Source organism: Protobothrops mucrosquamatus, unplaced genomic scaffold, assembly GCF_001527695.2.
Source record: "Protobothrops mucrosquamatus isolate PMUCROS unplaced genomic scaffold, P.Mucros_1.0 scaffold14, whole genome shotgun sequence".
Lineage (NCBI taxonomy): Eukaryota > Metazoa > Chordata > Lepidosauria > Squamata > Viperidae > Protobothrops > Protobothrops mucrosquamatus.
In genome coordinates, this window is record NW_015386401.1 from 884,235 (window position 1) to 906,075 (window position 21,841).

A 21,841-nucleotide genomic window follows, 5' to 3' on the forward strand; every position below is an offset into this window, starting at 1 on the left:
TTTAAAAAATAAAGAAAAATACAAAAGACACAAAACCAGCACCAGACAAAAGTACAGATGGTCCTCTACTTACAACCGTTAGTGATCATTTGAAATTACAAATAACTTAAAAAAAAAAGACCTATAATCAGTCCTTACACTTATGACCTCCATAGCATTCCCCACAATCATGTGATCAAAATTTGGGCACTTGGTAACAAGCATGATTTACAATGGTTGCAGTGTTCTGGGGTCATGTGATCACCATTTGCAAGCTTTCCAGCCAGCCAGCAAAGCCAGGCTTGCTTAATGACCACCTGGTTCATTTAACAATTGGAGTGATTCACTTTAACAACCATTGCAAAAAAGATCATAAAATCAGGCACGATTCACTTAACAACTGCCTTGCTTAGCAATGGAAATTCTGACCTTAATTTTGGTTGTAAGTTGAGGATCTCTCTATATACAAATATATAGAGAGAGTGTCCACATTTCTCTGTTCAGTATGTGGCAGAACATTCCGTGCTAACATCGGTCTAATCAGCCATCTACGGACACATCGTTGATGGCCCACAATCCACAAGATGTCAAGGTCTTCATCGAAATCGATGGATGAATAACATATACAAATATATAATCCTATAGTTGTATATTGTCTTAGTGGTAATTCAGTGCAAACCTACAGGTGAGTTTGGGAACATGGTGGCTGCAGAGGCATACATGGAGACGAGGGAAAGGTCAAGATGGAATTCATGACCACACAATCACAACCATCATTTTGACTCGTAGACACCCACCTACACACACACACATACACACACACTACAATACCCCGGAGCCTCTGTGTAAGTTCCACAGGATACTCTGGTTTCATGTTGTTTTAAAAACAACCAAATCTAATTATACTAAATTAATTAGCCCAAGACAAGTACACATGTTTATAACAGAAATAACAATTATATTCCGATAATGGAATAACTTCAAACTTAATACTTTAAAAAAAAAAGATTAAAAGGGCCTGGCAGATTATATTCAAAACAGAATAATTGTTTATATTGCTCAAAAATCTTCTTTCTTGCCCTCTTACTGGAAAGAAAAGCTTAATTTACATGTTGATAAGCCAGCGATCCGTTCTGTAAATCATTTTTAGATTTTTTTTCTTCCAATGTTTGCAGGTGACTCAGCCAACCTCTTGGCTTCCAAAATCTGGAGTCCTCCGTATCTTGTTAAATTACAAATAATGGAAATATAGTACAGAGAATCACAGATGTGACCTTGGAAAATGTACATGATAGTGAAACATGATTTAATCCCAGGACAGAAATAGAACATTAGAAACAAATTTAAAATGACTCTACCTTAACCTTGCAGAAAGGGAAGGAAGGGGAAATCCTGCCAGGCTTCCAAGATTCTGTTATTACAGATAGTCCTCATTTAACAACGGATCACTTAATGACTGTGTGAAATTACGACGGCCTTGGAAAGGGTGCTGTATTAAAGCGCTTCCGTTTTTTGCAGAATGTTGCACACACACACACCTGCAGTTACATGATCACAATCGGTGTCATACAACCTGTTCACACTTTACAACCAATTGCCAAGCACCCCACAATCACCTGATTACTCACCATTTGCAATCTTCTCTGCTGGCTTCCCCAAAAAGTCAATGGGGAAGCCAGCAAACTGATGGTGCAAGGACTCCTTCTCATCTTTCGGGGCTAGCTGAAAGTAGTCCCTGCCGATCCATGCCTGCTTGGATCTTGGCAGCCGAAATCCAAGCAGGCACGAAGCTCAAAATCTCTCTTGAGAGCTCCATGGAAGGATGCAAGAAATTTCTTATCAGGTACTTACCGTAAGAGCTGAGGACTTGGCAGCAGAAGAAAACAAGAGCCAAGGGGCTGCCACAAAGAAGATGGAGTCAAGCTATTTTCCAAAGCGCCTGAAGGCAGGACAAGAAGCAACGGGTGGAAACTAACCAAAGAGAGAAGCAACCTAGAACTAAGGAGAAACTTCCTGAGAGTTAGAACAATTAACCAGTGGAACAACCTGCCTCCAGAAGCGGTGAATGCTCCAACACTGGAAGTTTTTAAGAAGAAATTGGACAGCCATTTGTCAGAACACACCGCCGACACACAAGCAAGCCCTTAATTATATAATTGGGGCAGTGTATGCTAAAAAAATACCTTAGTTTTACTTTTGCAGTGTAAGTGCAGGCCCTACAGTGCCTCAGGGAAGAGACTGGAGAAGAAACCAGTGAACAGGAAAAGAAGAAATTGGACAGCCATTTGTCTGAAATGGTATAGGGTTTCCTGCCTGAGCAGGGGGTTGGACTAGATGACCTACAAGGTCCCTTCCAACTTTATCATTGTTATTATTATTAAGCTCTGTGTGCTTTTTCAAGAGGCAACTGGACTTTCTTTTTTTTTTTCTTTGAAGCTGAAGAAGCTTCTTGGATGTCGCTTCTTGCGACAAAACAAGATCCAACGACTTAATAGCCGACCATCGATACTCCAGTCAACAAATAAAAAGCCACACAAAACCAAGGACCACATAAATACTATGCATAAAATAACCCAAAGCACACATTCCGTTAGAGAGAAGTTCCCTGAAAATGGGTTCAGCACAAGCCCGAAAGCTCGGAAGAAAAAACCTCTTGTCCCAGTGACCGACCCAGATCGGATTCTGCAACATTATCCTGGGACATATATATTTACATTCATTCGATGCGAAGAAAGCCCCCAGCTCCGTGCCTGCTTGAACGTCAGTATCTGAAATCCAGGCATGCATAGACCCAGTGGTGGGATTCAAATACCTGAACAACCAGTTCTCTGCGTGGGTGCAGGCCTGGGCCTCTGAGGCCTAGAATGGACTTCTGGAAGTGACATCCACACACTTCCTGCGGTCTGTTCTAGGCCTGGGAGGCCTCCTCCCAGGCCTAGAATGGACTTCTGGAAGTGACATCCACATACTTCTAGTGGGCCTCGGAGGCCTAGAACGGACTTCCCAAAGCTTTCAGCTGGTTCTCCGAACTCAACAAAATTTAGCGAATGGTTCTGCTGAACCAGTGTGAACCGGCTAAATCCCACCATTGCATAGACTTTAAAATACTTGTCTCTCCACTTCTGTGGAGAGCCACACAGAGGCAGGGAGAGAAGGATTTTAAGCGCCACACCTGCTAAAAGCCTGAGTTCAAAATCCCTCCCTCTCTGCAACTCCATAGGCACAGAGAAGGATTCTGCTTACTTAATGGCCCATGAGATCACTTAACGACTGCAACAGGGAGTGCTGGGATTGTGGTCATTGAGTTAAGCCAGGGGTAGGCAACCTTGGCTCTTTTATGACTCGTGGACTTCAACTCCCAGAATTCCTGAGCCAGCTGGCTCAGGAATTCTGGGAGTTGAAGTCCACGAGTCATAAAAGAGCCAAGGTTGCCTACCCTTGAGCTAAGCAGTCACACAAGCATCTTACTTAATGACCTCTTTGATCTTTGCATTTTTCTTAGCTATCGTTAGTCCTTTGAGGTAGGCCAAATCAGAAAACAATAGCATGTTAGAACTCTACCTTATTGATTTAGTCTACACAGATAATCCTCACTTAATGACCACAATTGGGACAATCAACCAATTCTTCCAAATGGGCGTTTTTGGCCAGAAACCAGCAAAACTGTCACAAGTCATGGAACTCTTATTGATTTAGGTTATACGGATTGTCCCAGTTGCGGTCATTAAGCGAGGACTGTCTGTATAATCTAAATCAGTAGAATTCTAACATGCTATCTGTTTTCTGACCTGGCCTGCCTTAAAGGGTTGACAATAGCCAAGAACAATGCATGATTGTTAAAAGGAGCATCTTTGGGGAGGCGTCAAAAAAGTCAAGATGGAAGCCAAAACCGATTGAATGGCAAAATCATTTGTGAAAAACCTTGCCAAAAAACTGCAGGGACTTATCTAGATAATCTTGCTTTTTTCCCCTCAACCCTAGCATCACCCAGTATAGCAACATTATTGTTCTTGTTATTCTTTGCAGATTGACAAGAAAATTGTCAGAACTGAAATTGGAGTTTTGCTGAGGCTCTCCCATCCAAATATCGTAAGTAACAGATCTCTGTAGGATTTAAAATGGTTAGCTTACATTGGTAATCACATTTGGTTTGTTTTCGTGACATGCTGAGGTGTTGTTGTTTTTTAATCTCCTGATTTCCTGTTGCCGAGCATCCAAAAATACAGTCACGTGACTGTTGGAAAGTCCGGCTGTGAAAACTTCAAATCTGGGTCGTAAAGTAATACTGGGGAGGTCCGTCACAACTTTGAATGGACACTAAATTGTGACCACACGGTCGCTTTATTCTTTCTCACAGGGAGCTGCTTCAGGCGGTGTCTCTTTTTGTGTTCCTTTTACAGCTCTTCCAGCTCTAAAATATTGCTCTTCAGGCCAAAAGACCATAAACTTCCTTTATTATGGCTTTATTAAATTGCCATTTCCATTTTCAATTCCCTTCTTAATGATTCTGAGCATGAGATCCTTTTTAATAGGTTGTGAGTCGCCCAATCACATGACAGAGAGATGGTCTGCAAATAAATTTAATCAATAAATAAATGATGGACTCTGGATTTTCATTGAGATGTCCACTATAACACTAAGATCATGATCTTTCTGTCTGTCTGTCTGTCTGTTTAGCTAGATAGCTACCTCTCATCTTAACTAGCTATCATCAATCCTATCTATCCATCCACCATCGATTCTATGTCCGTCTGTCCGTCCATCCGTCTGTCTATCCATTTATTGTCATCTAACAATCTTTATCATCTAGGATAGATAGATAATCTATTTTCTATCTATTATTATCTATCTATCCTCATCTATCTTTCTATCTTCTATCCATGAATTAATGTATCATCAGATAGATACGTCATCTATCTCTCTAACAATCATATATCTTCTATCATCTTTTTATTCATCTGTCTATCCCTTTATATCTCTCTCTCTCTCTCTCTCTCTCTCTCTCTCTCTCTCTCTCTCTCTCTCTCTCTCTCTCTCTCTCTCTCTCTCTCTCTCTCTCTCTCTCTCTCTCCCTCCCTCCCTCCCTCCCTCCCTCCCTCTTCCTTAGCAAACTGATAGATTCTATGCAGCGGCCCTGAGAATATACCAAAGGCTATGAATTTCTTTCTCCTACGTAGTTACCAATCTAGTTTCTTCCACGAACAATAAAATCTCAGCTTTTCTTTTTTTTTCTTTTTCTAAAAAAAAAAATCAGCTTTGTTTTTTGTTCTCTGGACACATTTCTTCGTTCGAAAAGTTCCAGAAAAAAAAGAGAAGATGGCAAATTTCATTTCATTGTTTACCGTTGCGACGTGTAACTTTCCCTTCTGCTGCCAGCATTCAGCTGATACGAAGTGATAATAGGATTGCAAACTTTTGAAGTTAATAAGAAAATGATTGCAGAGCCCTATATTAGAAGGAAGCATTAAGCCTCTTCCTGGTGTGACTGGTATTGTAGGATCACCAAAGGAAGCACCCTGAGCTGGGGAAGTAATGATTAAAGTGGTATGAAATTCACAGTGTCACTAACATCTTAAGAAACTATTATGGAACAATTTTCTGAGAGGGTGGGATAGTTGGAAAGAGAAAATTTGAAAGGGGGTTTGCAAATATTTCCCTCTCAGCTAATAGACTCTGGGTTTTAGCTTCATTGTATTGTCATAAAGAATACAAAAAGCTGTGATTTAAGGTTTCTATGACAGCTGGGAATCTTTCAATAATCTTGTGATTTACTCCCTTTGTTGCTAAGCCTAAGCCTTAAAAAGTCAAACCTTGTGACGTGTGTTTAGTATATTTAGATCAAATATAATATTCATGTGTATTTATAATAAATATAATTTTTTTATATATATTTGCTGGCTTCCAGGCAACCTTCAAAACTGCTTCCAGGCAACCTTTAAAAAAAGATGGTTTATGTCTTCCATTGATTTTTGAGTTGCAGTTATGCAGTGTGTATAATGCTTTCTAGAAGATATGAGTCTTGTGGATTACAGGTAGACCTCAACTTACAACCATAACTGAACCCCAAAATTCTGTTGATAAGCAAGGCAGTGAGTTCTGCCCCATTTTATGACCATTTTGCCACACTTGTTAAGCGAATCACTGCAGTTCTTAAGTGAACTGTGCGGTCATTAAACGAATCTGGCTTCCCTTGTTGACTTTGCTTGTGGATGCCAGCTGGGAAGGTTACAAATGGGGGTTGCATGACCCCGGGACAACGCAACCATCATAAATACAGGCCAGTTGCCAAGTGCCTGAATTTTGATCATGAGGATACTGCAACGGTCATAAGTCATTATTTTCAGGGCTGTTGTAATTTTGAACAGTCACTAAGCAAATGATTGTAAGTCAAGGACTAGCCCTCAAGCTGGTGTCGACTCTTAGTATCCACAGAGATAAATTTGTCTTTCCCCAACCTGGCCCTTCAGATCTTCCAACATGGTACTCATCACCTACAGCTGCCAAAAAAGCCAACACAGTGTTAGGCTGCATTAACAGAGGGATAGAATCAAGATCACGTGAAGTGTTAATACCACTTTACAATGCCTTGGTAAGGCCACACTTGGAATATTGCATCCAGCTTTGGTCACCACGATGTAAAAAAAATGTTGAGACTCTAGAAAGAGTACAGAGAAGAGCAACAAAGATGATTAGAGGTCTGGAAGCTAAAACATATAAGGAATGGTTGCTGGAATTGGGTATGTCTAGTTTAATGAAGAGAAGGACGAGGGGGGACATGATAGCAGGGTTCCAATATCTCAAGGGCTGCCCCAAAGAAGAGGGAGTCAAGCTATTCTCCAAGGCGCCTGAAGGCAGGACAAGAAGCAACAGATGGAAACTGATCAAGGGAAGCAACCTGGAACTACAGAGAAACTTCCTGACAGTTAGAACAATTAACCAGTGGAACAACCTGCCTCCAGAAGCGATGAATGCTCCAACACTGGAAGTTTTTAAGAACAGACTGGACAGCCATTTGTCTGAAATGGTATAGGGCTTCTGCCTGAGCAGGGGGTTGGACTAGATGACCTCCAAGGTCCCTTCCATCATCATCATCATCATCATCATCATCATTATTATTATTATTATTATTATTATTATTATTACCACTGTAACAGAGTCCTTCTATTATTTTGCTGCTTGTCCTCCTTTTTTTTCCTTTCCTCCTTCCAGCTTTCCCAGCATTAGAGCCTCCGCGAGGGAGCCGAGTCTTTGCTTAATGCATCCATAGTATGATAATTTGGCCATCTGTGCCAGGAGTGAGACCTCTGAATTGATTTGTTTGATGATCCGTTTATTTTTAGCCTGTCCATAATAGCTCTCTAATGGCAAACTTCAAAAGCATCCACACTCCTCTTCCTATTCTACTTCTTCAAAATCCAATTTTTGCTTCCATAGTGTGTCTCGGTGAATACTATTGCTTGTTTTAGGCGTTTACAGGTAGCCCTCAAGTTATGACCGTTATGGAGCCCAGATTTTCTGTCGTATGTCATGACAGTCGCAAGTCAAGTCAGCCATGTGACCAACCTGATTATATGATTTATTTTTTTTTGCAACTAGCATTAAGTGAACGCAACGGTCATTAAGCAACACACCGTGATCTTTGAATGAACGCATTGTCAGCAAGGGGTGTTTTTTGCAGGGAACCGGAAGTAAATGTTGATTTCTGGCCAAAAAACCCCAACAACATTGTAAATGGTGGTCATGTGACTATGGGATGCTGCAAACAGCCATAAATGCAGGTCAATTGCCGAGCGTCAAAATGAGATCATATGATTGCAGGGGGGGGGGTGGCCATCGAACTTTGAATTGGGGTCATAAGTACATTTTGGAGAGAATGACATAATTTCAAATGGTCACTAAGCAAGTAGTCATAAGTCAAGCATTACCTGTATAAATCCTTCACCTTTCTGAGCTGGATATAGACCTTCATTTAGTTTTCCACAATGCCCTTAACTTTATTTCTTGCAGTGTCTCTGACATACCATTGTTCTGGGTCAGAGAAGAGATTCCACCGAAAGACATATTATTTGAGGTCTCAGAATAGGAGGACCCAGCTGGCAATTCAGTTTGGACTTTTTAATATAAATTAGCACTTTAAAAAAAACCACACACACACAAATCAGAACAGCTTAGGCGTCTGAATCATTATTGGTGAGAAATGTGTGCAATTTGCATCTGAATGAAAACTGATCTAATATCAGTTTTGTGCAGCAAAATCCCCAAAATAAAACTGAATCGTCATTTTAAATTCCCAGTTCTAAGTACCGTGGCATTGAAAAAAATTATCGTACGCCCATCCTCGCACTTATGACCATCATAGCATCCCCACGGTCACATGATCAAAATTTGGGTGCTTGGCAACTGGCATGTATTTACAATGGTTACAGCGTCCTATTCATGAGATCGCCACTGTCAGCCAGCTTCCGACAAGCATAGTCAATTGGCAAAGCTGAATTTGTTTATCAAGATTCACTTAACAACTGCAGTGATTCACTTAACAACCATGGCAAAAAAAGGTTGTAAAATCAAGTGCAATTCACTTACAACCACTTTTGCTTAGCAATGGAAATTCTAGTCCCAGTTGTGATTGTAAGTCGAGGCCTACCTGTAATAGGGATAGAGATTTTAATGCAGTTTTGAAATTATTCTTAACTTCAACCCAATGGGCATAATATACTTGCCAAATTAATAAACCTCAAAAGATTTGCCAACCTCTAATATTGATGCATATAATGTCATAAGATCAAGAAGATTGAGGTTTCTTTCTAAATCTTGCAAATCTGCACAATATCTTAGAATGGACAGTTTTAAATTGTGTCTGTGCAGATGGGCGTGCAAAAAAGTGTGAATGTTTGGAATTTCCATGGCTTTTTCCTCATTTCTGCAAAGCTTTAGATCAAAGTTACTCATCCTTTTCTATTTCTTCCTATTTGCTTTTAGATCAAACTCAAAGACATCTTTGAAACCCCCACAGAGATCACACTCATCCTTGAATTGGTGACAGGTGGTGAGCTGTTTGACAGGTAACACAGGAGAAACCTTGGCTTAATTGACAGATTCTTAATTAAAGATGACTAATTGAACAAAGGGAAGGAGAATGATTTGTTGCCATGGGGAAAAGATGTGTTTGGGACACAGAAAAGGTGATTGGTTTAATTCACAACAATCAGTACAGAGTCTCTAGGCTCCAGTTTCCTTAGCCTTGCCTTCTGCCTTTCTGGCTTCAGCTCTTGCTGAAAATGGAGATAGTTAATTTTTTAGAATTGATGGGACATAAATGTGCCTGCACCAGCCAGGCTTCCTTGATTGACCTTACTTTAATTTGTTTAAATTTGTTTTAGTTTTTTTTTACCAACAGAGCTAAAGGGGAAATGACCAATTGCAAAAGGAAATGAGAGATTCTAGCATTGTCTGTGTTCTTGGAAAATAAATACAATGGATGGCCGTGACCCATTGGGATGGGGAATTAATCATGATGTCTGAGAATGGCCATTGCAAACCAGGCATGAAATGAAAGTATGAATTGGCTGATATCAAGAGGGATAGAATTTGCCAGACACTTTGGGGCAGGAGGCCAAGTTACTGAATAATTGTTTAAGAAGCCAGGTAAACTTCCATGAATATCTAGTCATTACTAGAGATTACGAATAACTAGCAATAGGATATATAAGCAAAGAAAGGGTTTCTTTTTCCCTTCGTGCCTGATGTTGGTAGATTTTGGAAAGCTAATCGAGATCAAGCCTGGTTAGTTATGGATAGGAGACCACCGGGAAATCAGGGCTCTAGAATAGACAGGGAATTTGAAAAAAAAATATCCTGCTAAGCAAAAATTTTTCCTCTCTTCTAAAAAATGGGCTTCCTTTCATTTTCTGTGAATCTTTAACTGCACAAAGGGACACCCTGAGGGGGGGGGAATAAAAAAATCAAGTCACGATCAAAGCCCCCAGCCCCCCCTTTTAAATGTGTGATGCTATTAGCTCTTTGAGAGGGAGTCCAGACAAGAAGCACAACAATGAATACCAACTCTATCTTTATTGTAAGGTTATATGAATAGAATCTTGCAAGTCTAAAAATATTTCTCCCTTCCTTTCCTTTTACTCTGCAAAAAAACCTAGGGAGGGTCCCTTCTGAGAAGCTTTCTATGCCCTCCTTCTATCTGTGGGCTGGGATCTGTGGGGTTCTGCAGCTCTTCTTTCTCCCAAGGCCTTTCCCTTCGGTCTCATAATGCCTTTGCTTCTGTCTCCCAAGACATTTCTCTTCCGTCTGTCAAGGTATTTCCCTTCTATCTCCCTAGACCAAGGGTAGGCAACCTTGGCTCTTTTATGACTCGTGGACTTCAACTCCCAGAATTCCTGAGCCAGCCTGGCTCAGCAAGGAAACCTCTCCTTTCTCCTCAGCATGGTTGGCTGAGGAATTCTGGGAGTTGAAGTCCACGAGTCATAAAAGAGCCAAGGTTGCCTACCCCTGGCCTAGACCTTTTCCTTCTATCTTTCGAGGCCTTTCCTTCCTGTCTCCCAAAATCTTTCCCTTCTGTCTCCCAAGGCCTTTTCCTTCTGCCCCCAAGGTGTTCCCTTCTGCCTCCCAAGGCCTTTTCCTACTATTTCCCAGAGCCTTTCCTGTCTGTCTCCTACAGTCTCTTCCTTCTGCTCCCAAGATCTTTCCTTCTATCTCCTAAGGCCTTTCCCTTCTATTGCCCAGGGCCTTTCCAACAAACCATTGCAGATGCTCACAAGTTACAAGCATGAACAAATCTGGGCTGCAATACTTTGGGTGACTTCTAGATGGCAGCAAAGACAGAGAACCAGGGAGGAGTGAATGTGTGGATGGTTGCCTAGCAACCCCTGCTGCCTTCTCCCTTTTGCATCCACCAAGAAAAGGAATGCTCTGGTTGCCTAGCAACCTGCCATTCCTGCCATCTCTGCTGCAAAAGTTCCCAGCCTCCTCTTCCTCCTCCTCCTCCTCCTCCTCCTCCTCCTCCTCCTTGTATCACATGTTAAAGCAACAGAAAAGAAACCAGTACACCCACCAGCTTACTAATTTTTAAGCATTTTTCCTCCCAAAGCAGATTTACAGGTTGACAGTCAGGCTGGCTGTGCAGGGTGAAAAAAAATATTTTTTTAAAAAAAAATCTGCATGCTTTTTCCGCAGGATTGTAGAGAGGGGATTCTACAGCGAAAGGGATGCAGCCCACGTGGTGAAACAGATCCTGGAAGCGGTCTCCGTAAGCTGTCTGAATGTTTCCTTCCTTTTTCTAGGCTCATGTCCTTGCATCTGTTTTGGAGGGTAGAATTTTGGTTGCTAAGGAAACGGAAATATAAATTTTGCCACCTTTCAAAGGCACCTTTTCTGTAACTGGAATTTCGTAGGCAGGCACACAATTGAGGTCCCTGCTTTTCATGGATTTATGCAAGAGTGCCCCTCTGATGGTGGGAGGTTTGTGTGTGTACTTCGTTTTTTGAAGTTATGACTTCGTTTTTTTCAACGTTCAATTATTATTATTATCTTTGAAAGCTGCCCTTCTCAGTGCTCTGAAATCAGCAACTTATAACCAGTAGTTTCCCTACGTTGGCAGTAAGAATAATAAATAGTGCACATTGCAATACCTGGGGATAGCAGAACAGAGGAGAAAGAACTGGAGAAAATGACAAAATATAAAGAATGGAAAAAAAAGTAGAACAATTACGGCAGAAGAAAGCAAAGATAACTCCAATAATAATTGGCACTGAAAGAAAGGGAGGGATGCAGAGAAAAAGAAAGTAAAGATGAAAAAGGCATCTGGGGATCCTTTACGTCAGTATTTCTCAGCCTCAGCAACTTTAAGATGTGTGGAGTTCAACTCCCAGAATTCCCCTGGCAGTGTCATGGTTCCGATAGATGAAATCTCACGGGCTTGGAGAGCAATCTTGCCCGTATACCCATCTTAAGGGCAAGTGGCAAGCTGATCACGCACCGGTAACACCCCGAGTCCACTAGCACTCTCAAATCCACTTGTACCTCTGTCTTAGGGACTATGAGTTTGGCTGCGAGAGAAAAAAGTTTTATTTAATACTAGCTGTACCCAGCCACGCATTGCTGTGGCTCAGTCTGGTTAAATGGAAAAGAAAGAAAAGAGAAAGCGCACGTTTGTGTCACAGGTGTGACATCTATATAATAGTAGGTATATAAAAACACGCGCGTATTCGAATGCAACGTTGTATCAAAATTTCAAAGCAATCGGTGAAGAACTTTCGGAGATTTAAGATTTTGAACAAACGAACATTTACATTTTTATTTATATAGAAGATATACCTTATTTTAATGTATAGGTAGTCCTCAACTTACAACAGTTTATTTAGTGACCGTTCAAAGTTACAACAGCACTAAAAAAGTGACTTATGCCCGTTTTTTATAAACGACGGTTGCAGTGTCCCCATGGTCACATGATCCAAATTCAGACGCTTAGCAACTAGTTCATATTTATGACGGCTGCAGTGTCCCTGGGTCATATGATCCGCGTTTGTGAGCTTCTGACAAGCAAAGTCAGTGGGGAAGCCACTTACCAACGGTGTTCCTAAGTTAACCAGTGCAATGATTTACTTAACAACTGTGGCAAGAAAAGTTGTAAAATGGGGCAAAACTTACTTAACAAAAATAAATTTAGCAACATAAATTTTGGGTTCAATTGTGGTCGTAACTCAAGGATAGTTAGAACAATTAACCAGTGGAACAATCTGCCTCCAGAGGCGGTGAATGCTCCAACACTGGAAGTTTTTAAGAAGAGACTGGACAGCCATTTGTCCGAAATGGTATAGGGATTCCTGCCTGAGCAGGGGGTTGGACTAGATGACTTCCAAGGTCCCTTCCAACTTTATTATTATTATTATTATTATTATTATTATTATTATTATTATTATTATTACTACTATTATTATTACTACTACTACTACTACTACTACTACTACTACTACTACTACTACTACTACTGATTGAGAAAGTAGGATCTCAATGGGCAGGGTGAATATTTCCCCCCCCCCTCAGTCACCGACAACCAAATGTTTCTTCAATAACTACAAATGAAGAATAAATTTCCCATCAAATTGAGTCCCTCTTCTGTCAACCCCTGGAATTTTCTCTCCGCCTTTACAAGCAGTTCTCGACTTACAACCATTCATTTAGTGCAGGCGTCTTCAAACTTGGCCCTTTTATGACTTGTGGACTTCAACTCCCAGAATTCCTCAGCCAGGCACGCTGGCTGAGGAATTCTGGGAGTTGAAGTCCACAAGTCATAAAAGGGCCAAGTTTGAAGACCCCTGATTTAGTGACTGTTCAAAGTTACAGTGACACTGAAAAAAGTGACTTAGGACTTTTTCTCACAAAGTCTTACAACCGATCCTCACACACATGATCCAAATACATGCTTGGCAACCGGCATGTATTCATGATGGTTGCCGCATCCTAGGGTCATGTGATGGCCCCTTTGTGACCTTCTTGGCCAGCTTCTGAAAAGTAAAGTCAGTGGGAGAAGCTGGATTTGCTTAATGACCTCATGATTCACTTAACAACTGCAGTAACATGCTTAGCAACTGTGACAAAAAGGTCGTACAAATTGGACACGACTCACTTAATAACCATTCTGCTTTGTAATGGAAATTCTGCTCCCAATTGTGGTCATTAAGTCGAGGACTATCTCTAAATAGTTTTGCTCTGAGTTAAGACATCACCCTGCCAACAAAAGTACATATAGTCAAGGCCATGGTTTTCCCAGTTGTAATGTATGGCTGTGAAAGTTGGACCATAAGAAAGGCTGAGTGCCAAAGAATTGAGGCCTTTGAATTATGGTGCTGGAGAAGACTCCTGCGAGTCCCCTGGACTGCAAGGCGATCAAACCGGTCAGTCCTAGAAGAGATCAACCCCGACTGACCTTTAGAAGGCCAGATCCTGAAGTTGAAACTCAAATACTTTGGCCACCTAATGAGAAGGAAGGACTCACTGGAGAAGGGCCTAATGCCGGGAAAGATGGAGGGCAATAGAAGAAGAGGATGACAGAGAATGAGGTGGCTGGATGGAGTCACTGAAGCAGTAGGCGTGAGCTTGAATAGACTCCAGAAGATGGTAGAAGACAGGAAGGCCTGGAGGAACGTTGTCCATGGGGTCGCGATGGGTCGGACATTTATTTATTTATTTATTTATTTAATTTAATTTATATGCCGCCCTTCTCCCGGCGGGACTCAGGGCGGCGCACAACATATTTAAAACCAAAGCATATATACAATCCCCCCCCTTAAAACCGAATTAAACCAAATTTTAAAGTTGTGTCTTCCAAATTCCTAAAAAACCCAGTATAAAATCCACCCTAGGTCAGGTCCGCTTGCTGAAAGAGCCATGTCTTGAGGGCGCGACGGAAGGTAAGGAGATCCGGAATTATCCGAATCTCGGGGGGTAGTTCATTCCAGAGGGTGGGGGCACCCACAGAGAAGGCTTCGCAACTAACAACAACAAAGCTAGTGCATCCAATATACCCATCTAGGAGAATACTTAGCTGCACAATTTCCCCTGGGATTTGGTTGCGACTGAGTGCTGTCTTGGAAAATTACTATGGGTGATTTCCAATTTATTTTGCCCTCAGCGCACACCCGGTCGATCGCTACATTCAGATCACAGTGAGCACATGCGCACTCAGTTCAGCCAGCCAAAATAGAGCTTGAGGGATATTTATAAAACATCAGCAAAGATTGTTTTTTCTAAAAAAAAAAACAAAACCTGGCAAAACAGAATAAAATGCAAGCAAATCAGGGAGTGTTATGTGTGAGAGAGAGATGAACAAGAATTGACCTCAAAATGAATTGCAATTTCCTGAGCCATTGGTAATAGTCTTGGGGGTAATTAACATGGAGAGTAAGGGAGTGGCCTATGGCTATTCCAGCCCTAACTCTTTTACGTGCATCACAGCAGTAGAATCGAGAAGGAAAGTAGGCCATCAGGTGATCCTTTCTCTATTTTGCACCATCAAAGAAGCGATAGATCCAGCGTGTTACAGGCAAACTTTTTCTAGGCTAAAGAACAGACCTGAGGGAGAAATTGGAGCAGAAAGGAAGTACTAGAACAGATTCAAAAATCACACTAAAACATTTTATTTGGATTGATGTGATTTGAAAAATCATGATTTACAAGTAGTCCTCAGGTTATATACCAGGTGCTTAGCTTAGCGAGTCCTTGATATTACAACAGATCATTACAACTTATAACCTAGTTCTGATGGCCAGGGCCCCTCCCCCCCACAGTCATAGGATCGCATTTTAGGTATTCAGCAACCATTCTGCATTTACAGCTGTAAAAATACATTTACAATCTTTTTGTCAAAGATAGGCATTTGCTTCTTGTTTTTGATAAAAAACACCCTGTAGTAAGCCATGGCTTTGCTTACTGAATGCACTGTTCACTTTACAACTGCTGCAAAAAAGTTGTAAAATCGGGTTGGTGATTTGGGTGACCCATTTTCCAACCGTCATGATTTATTATTGTAATGGGCGGCCTCCATTACAGTCATAATTCAAGGATTATCGGTGCAGTGTTGTTTTAAGTCTAATTAGCACAAGTAGACCTAGACATACGACCACAGTTTGGCCCCAAATTTCTGTTGGCAATCGAGACAGTTGTTAGGTGAGTTTTGCCCCATTGTACGACTTTTCTTTCCACCGTTGTTCAGTTGGTAACACGGTTGTTAAGTGAATCTGGCTTCCCCATTGACTTTGCTTGTCAGAAGGTCTCTAAAGGGGATCACGGGACACTGCAACTGACATTATAAATACCCCCCATTTGCCAAGCATTTAAATTTTGATCATGCTGCAACAGTTGTAAGTGTGAAAAATGATCATAAGTCACTTTTTCCAGTGCCATTGTAACTTCGAATAGTCACTAAATGAATGGAAATTGAGAACATAGTTGTTTATTTGACAGATTAACCAACAAGTTACAGCTCGTTCAACCAATGTCTGAAAGTAGAGACTGAAAGTTGAGACTCTAGAAGGAGTGCAGAGAAGAGGAACAAAGATGATCAGGGGACTGGAAGCTAAAACGTATGAGGAATGGTTGCTGGAATTGGGTATGTCTAGTCTAATGAAGAGAAGGACGAGGGGGGACAATATCTCAGGGGCTGCTACAAAGAAGAGGGAGTCATGCTATTCTACAAAGCGCCTGAAGGCAGAACAAGAAGCAACGGATGGAAACTAACCAAGGAGAGAAGAAACCTAGAACTAAGGAGAAACTTCCTGACAGTTAGAACAATTAATCAGTGGAACTACCTGCCTCCAGAAGCTGTGAATGCTCCAGCACTGGAAGTTTTTAAGAAGAGACTGGATAGCTATTTGTCTGAAATGGTATAGGGCCGTGGTGGCGAACCTATGGCACGCGTGCCACAGGTGGCACGCAGAGCCCTCTTTGTGGGCACGCGCACCGTCGCCCCAGTCCTAGGCCTTCCGCTGGGTTTTATAAAACCTTTTCGCTTTAGGCCTCCACTGCCGTGTGCAAAAAAAAAAAAAAAAGGTTCAATCAGTCAATCAATTTCAACTTCTCACAAAAAAAAAATCTCGCAAAGTTGGAATTGATTGATTGAACTTTTTAGTCCCACCCAGTCTGCCTTTACCACCAAAGCTATGCCCACCCAATGGGCCACGCCCACCCAATGGGCCACGCCCACCTGGCAGCCGATGATACATAAGTGGGTTTTGGGTTGTAATTTGGGCACTCGGTCTCTAAAAGGTTCACCATCACTGGTATAGGGTTTCCTGCCTGAGCAGGGGGTTGGACTAGATGACCTCCAAGGACCCTTCCAACTTTCATTATTGTTGTTGTTGTTGTTGTTGTTGTTATTATATTTATTATTATTTGAGCTTTGTGAATGTGGAAGCTGCCAGCAACTGAGGTTGGAGAGAATAATTCTCAAGTAGGGAGAAGATGGCTGGCTTCACCTTGCAAATCATACATTAATCTTGGTTTGGAATGACACCCCCTTAAGGGACGTTCTTAATTCTGTTCTGTGTAATTCTATTCTGCACGAGTTTCATAAATAACATTCCCGAATCCTTTGAAATGCAGACAATTCCATATTTGGTATTCAGCCCCCTCCCTCCCGGCCCCTGAGGAATTGCTCCCGAAGAGAAGCCGCTTAAAAAACAGGGACAAGCAGGGAAAGAAATGGTAGCGTGTATCTGGCATTAAGCTCTTTCCTGCCGCCTAAATTTCAACACTGCATAAAAGAACAAGAAAGAAATCTATAATTCTTAGAGGGAACATTAGTAGGCCGCTGTTTCGCAGTACTAAAGGTCAGGGAAGATGGTTTCCAAGGCAACCAGGGGGTTTTAAAATATGAGAGACATTCATATACAAAAGTAGTCCATCGTTAGCTTTGTGCAAAAGTGAGAATTTGGCTCCATCACTCTGGGCCGGGAAAGAAAGGCTATCAAATGGTCAGAGATCTTAACAGCTGAGTGAATGAAAAGAACAATTGGGATGCAAGACAGGGATGTCCGTCCTTGGCCATTTTTAAGACCTGTGGACTCCAACTCCCAGAATTCCCCAGCCAGCCAAACAACAGTACAGAGCAAGGTGCTGTTGCTGTGGTTCAACTCCTGATATATAGTATTTATTCGGAATTATTCAGAAATAATCCAACAAAGGGTTCCCTGCCGTTTTTAAGCAGAAGCAGCTTCTGTGCATTTTCTGCCCATAATTTCAATAGTAGAGAATATATTTTGTTCCTATAATTTGTTCTCGGGCCTAGAATTGCGTCTCTCCTTTGTTCACAGCACGAGTGAAGAATTGCCTATCGTTTGATCAGTTTGCGGTCCCGGTGTAATCTGTGAATATATTTGTCTTTATTAATGATTTGGGAGAAAACAAGAAAATAAAAAGAAATTAGCAACTGAAAGAAATAAGGTCCTCCAATTGCTTAGGAACTTAGAAATTTATTTGAATTAAAAGCTGGATTTTATCTTAATGATTCAGAAACAAGGCTATAACCATCCTGAACAGAATGCAGATAGCGTTGAGGCAAGCTAATAAATTTAGAACACAACAGAACATTGTCAAAGTTGGAAGGGACCTTGGAGATTTTTTAGTCCTACCCTCTTGTCAAGCAGGAGGCCCTATGTAGTAGTAGTAGTAGTAGTAATAATAATAATAATAATAATAATAATAATAATAATAATACTAATAACAACAACAACAACAACAATAATAATAATAATAATAAAGTTGGAAGGGATCTTGGAGGTCATCTAGTCCAACCCCATGCTCAAGCAGGAAATCCTATACCATTTCAGACAAATGGCTGTCCAGTCTCTTCTTAAAAACTTCCAGTGTTGGCGCATTCACCGCTTCTGGAGGCAGGTTGTTCCACTGGTTAATTGTTCTAACTGTCAGGAAATTTCTCCTCAGTTCTAGGTTGCTTCTCTCCTTGATTAGTTTCCATCCGTTGCTTCTTGTCCTGCCTTCAGGTGCTTTGGAGAATAGCTGGACTCCCTCTTCTTTGTGGCAGCCCCTGAGATATTGGAAGACTGCTATCATGTCTCCCCTCGTCCTTCTCTTCATTAAACTAGACATACCCAATTCCAGCAACCATTCCTTATATGTTTTAGCCTCCAGTCCCCTAATCATCTTTGTTGCTCTTCTCTGTACTCTTTCTAGAGCAATGGTGGCAAACCTTTTAGAGACTGAGTGCCCAAACTGCAACCCAAAACCCACTTATGCATCACCGGGTGCCAGGTGGGTGTGGCCACTGAGTGGGCATGGCCACCGAGCTGTTGGCTCGTGCTCACTCGCTCACTCACTTGCAGTCCACTCCAACTTGTGCTCGCTCTCTCGCTGTCTGCAGCAAATGCTGCTTCTGCCAAAAGTTGCTCCTTTTATAGCCTCTCGCCTATTCCCAGACTGCACATGTGCGGAGAGCTGCGCATGCGCGGAGAGGAGGAGGGAACAGCTCGGCCCAGCAATGGCTCGCGTGCCACCAGAGATGGCTCCGCATGCTGCCTGTAGCACGTGTGCCATAGGTTTGCCACCACGGTTCTAGAGTCTCAACATCTTTTTTACATCGTGCTGACCAAAACTGGATGCAGTATTCCAAGTGTGGCCTTACCAAGGCATTGTAAAGTGGTATTAACACTTCAGGTGATCTTGATTCTATCCCTCTGTTAATGCAGCCTAGCACTGTCTTGGTTTTTAAGATAAGATACCAAATTGAAAAGCCTCAGTACTTATAACACCTTATTGATTTACATTGGAATGCTGCTGCAAATACTCCTTGACTTATGACGATTAATTGAACAACCATTCAAAATTATGATGGCGCTGAAAAAAAAATCCATTGCAGCATCCCTGCAGTCACATGATCAAAATTTGGGCACTTGGCAACTGGCATGCATTTATGATATTTGTAGTGTCCCAGGGCCACATAATTGCCCTTTGTGACCCTCTCAGAGGCTCCTGAGAAGCATAGCAAATGGGGGATGGTGGATTCATTTAATGACGGTGACAAAAAAAGTAGTAAAATTGGGCAACATGTACCTTACTTAATGACAGAACTTCTGGTCCCAATTGTGATCGTAAATCGAGGCCTACCTGTAATAATACAAGTAGTCCTTGACTTACATCCACAATTGAGCCCAAAATTTCAGTTGTTAAGTGAGACCTTTGTTAAGTGAGTTTTGCCCCATTTTACAGCCTTTCTTACCTCATTTGTTAAGTGAATCACCGTTGCTGTTAAGTTAGTATCACACTTGTTTAGTGAATCTGGCTTCGACTTTGTTTGTCAGAAAGTCGCAAAAGGTGATCACATGGTCTTGAGACCCAGCAGTGGTCATAAATATGAATCAGTTACCAAGCATCTAAATTTTGATCATATGCTCAAGGGGATGCTGCAAAGGTTATAATGGTGAAAGAAGGTCATAAGTCACTTTTTTCAGTTCTGTTATTGTAACTTTGAGCAGTCACTGTTGTAAGTTGAGGACTACCTATACATGATATTTTGAGTGGTCGTACACAAATGCCACAAGTCAGAAAAATTTGAAATGCCATCCAATGCCACCTAAAGTTACTTTGCCATTTGAGGTGGCTAATAACTTGATTAAATACATGAAATAAATAAGAAATAATTAATTCGCTTGTTCCAAAGGAATTCTTTTTGACAGCATACAGAAGTAAGGGACTTTTTACTTCAAAATGTCGCATGTTTTTCTATCTTTGTCTCTTTTAGTATCTGCATTCAAATGGAGTCGTCCACCGTGACCTCAAACCAGAAAATCTTCTCTACGCAGATCTCTCCCCCGATGCTCCACTCAAAATTGGTATGTTTGGGAAGAAGTAAACAGAAAATATTATATAGTGAAATCTTATTTTAACAGACTAAGGGTGGGGGACAGTTATCCATTGTTCGCAAAGAACCACTAGGTGGAAAAATACTCCACTGTGGCAATTAACATCAATTGCGTGAGGATATCATTTTGCAGGCGTTGCAAATTATGTCCTTTGCGTCAATTCATGTCATTTGAGGTAAACTGATATGAAGGATATAAATCATTTGATCCAAAGCAAAAAAAAAAAAAGAATTTATGATACATTTTGTAAGATGTTATCTGATGTGACATTTGTGTAAATTTACATGATTTGCGTTATAATGTCATTATGCAGCTTACACAAATGACAGGATTTTGAATTTAACAGATGTTTTGGGAGAAATGGGTCTTCTTTACCTCAGATTATACCTTAAATTAAGGGTTGACTAATTGAACAGCATACATGCAGAACCACCACAACTTACAGCAGTTCATTTAGTGACCGTTCGAAGTTACAACATCACTGAAAAAGTGACTTATGACCGTTTTTCACACTTATAAATAACTGTTACAGCATCCCCAGGGTCATGTGATCAAAATTCAGACGCTTGGCAGCTGACTGATATTTTTGACAGTCGCAGAGTCCCTGGGACATGTGATCACCTTTTCCAACTTTCCGACAAGCAAAGTCAATGGGGAAGCCAGATTCCCTTAACAACCATGTTACTAATTTAATAAGGATCTGGACAGAGTTGAACACTGGGCACTATCTAACAAAATGAAATTCAATGGTGAAAAAAGTAAGGTTCTACATTTAGGCAAGAAAAACCAAATGTACAGGTATAGTGTAGGGGGTACCTTGCTCAATAGTAGTAACTGTGAGAGGGACCTCGGAGTCCTAGAGGACAATCACCTAAATATGAGCCAGCCGTGTGCTGCAGCTGCCAAAAGAGCCAACACAGTGCTGGGCTGCATTAACAGAGGGATGGAATCAAGATCACGTGAAGTGTTAATACCACTTTACAATGCCTTGGTAAGGCCACACTTGGAATACTGCATCCAGTTTTGGTCACCACGATGTAAAAAAGATGTTGAGACTCTAGAAAGAGTGCAGAGAAGAAGAGCAACTAAGATGATCAGGGGACTGGAGGCTAAAACATATAAGAAACGGCTGCTGGAATTGGGAATGTCTAGTTTAATGAAGAGAAGGACAAGGGGGGACATGATAGCAGTGTTCCAATATCTCAGGGGCTGCCCCAAAGAAGAGGGAGTCCAGCTATTCTCCAAAGCTCCTGAAGGCAGGACAAGAAGCAACGGATGGAAACTGATCAAGGAGAGAAGCAACCTAGAACTAAGGAGAAACTTCCTGACAGTTAGAACAATTAACCAGTGGAACAACCTGCCTCCAGAAGCGGTGAATGCTCCAACACTGGAAGTTTTTAAGAAGAAACTGGACAGCCATTTGTCCAAAATGGTATAGGGTTTCCTGCCTGAGCAGGGGGTTGGACTAGATGACC

At 41.4% G+C, this 21,841-nt stretch overlaps 1 protein-coding gene across 1 annotated transcript in view; it reads left to right on the forward strand.

Annotated features, from left to right (window-relative positions):
* LOC107282846 (calcium/calmodulin-dependent protein kinase type IV-like) overlaps nucleotides 1–21,841 on the forward strand; it is a 57,317-nt gene that overhangs the window by 20,652 nt on the left and 14,824 nt on the right. The window contains exons 3-6 of the mRNA XM_029283097.1: nucleotides 4,006–4,068; nucleotides 8,959–9,041; nucleotides 11,167–11,239; nucleotides 20,246–20,336. Of these exons, the coding sequence (XP_029138930.1) occupies nucleotides 4,006–4,068; nucleotides 8,959–9,041; nucleotides 11,167–11,239; nucleotides 20,246–20,336 (310 nt within the window). The remainder of the gene's footprint in view (nucleotides 1–4,005; nucleotides 4,069–8,958; nucleotides 9,042–11,166; nucleotides 11,240–20,245; nucleotides 20,337–21,841) is intronic.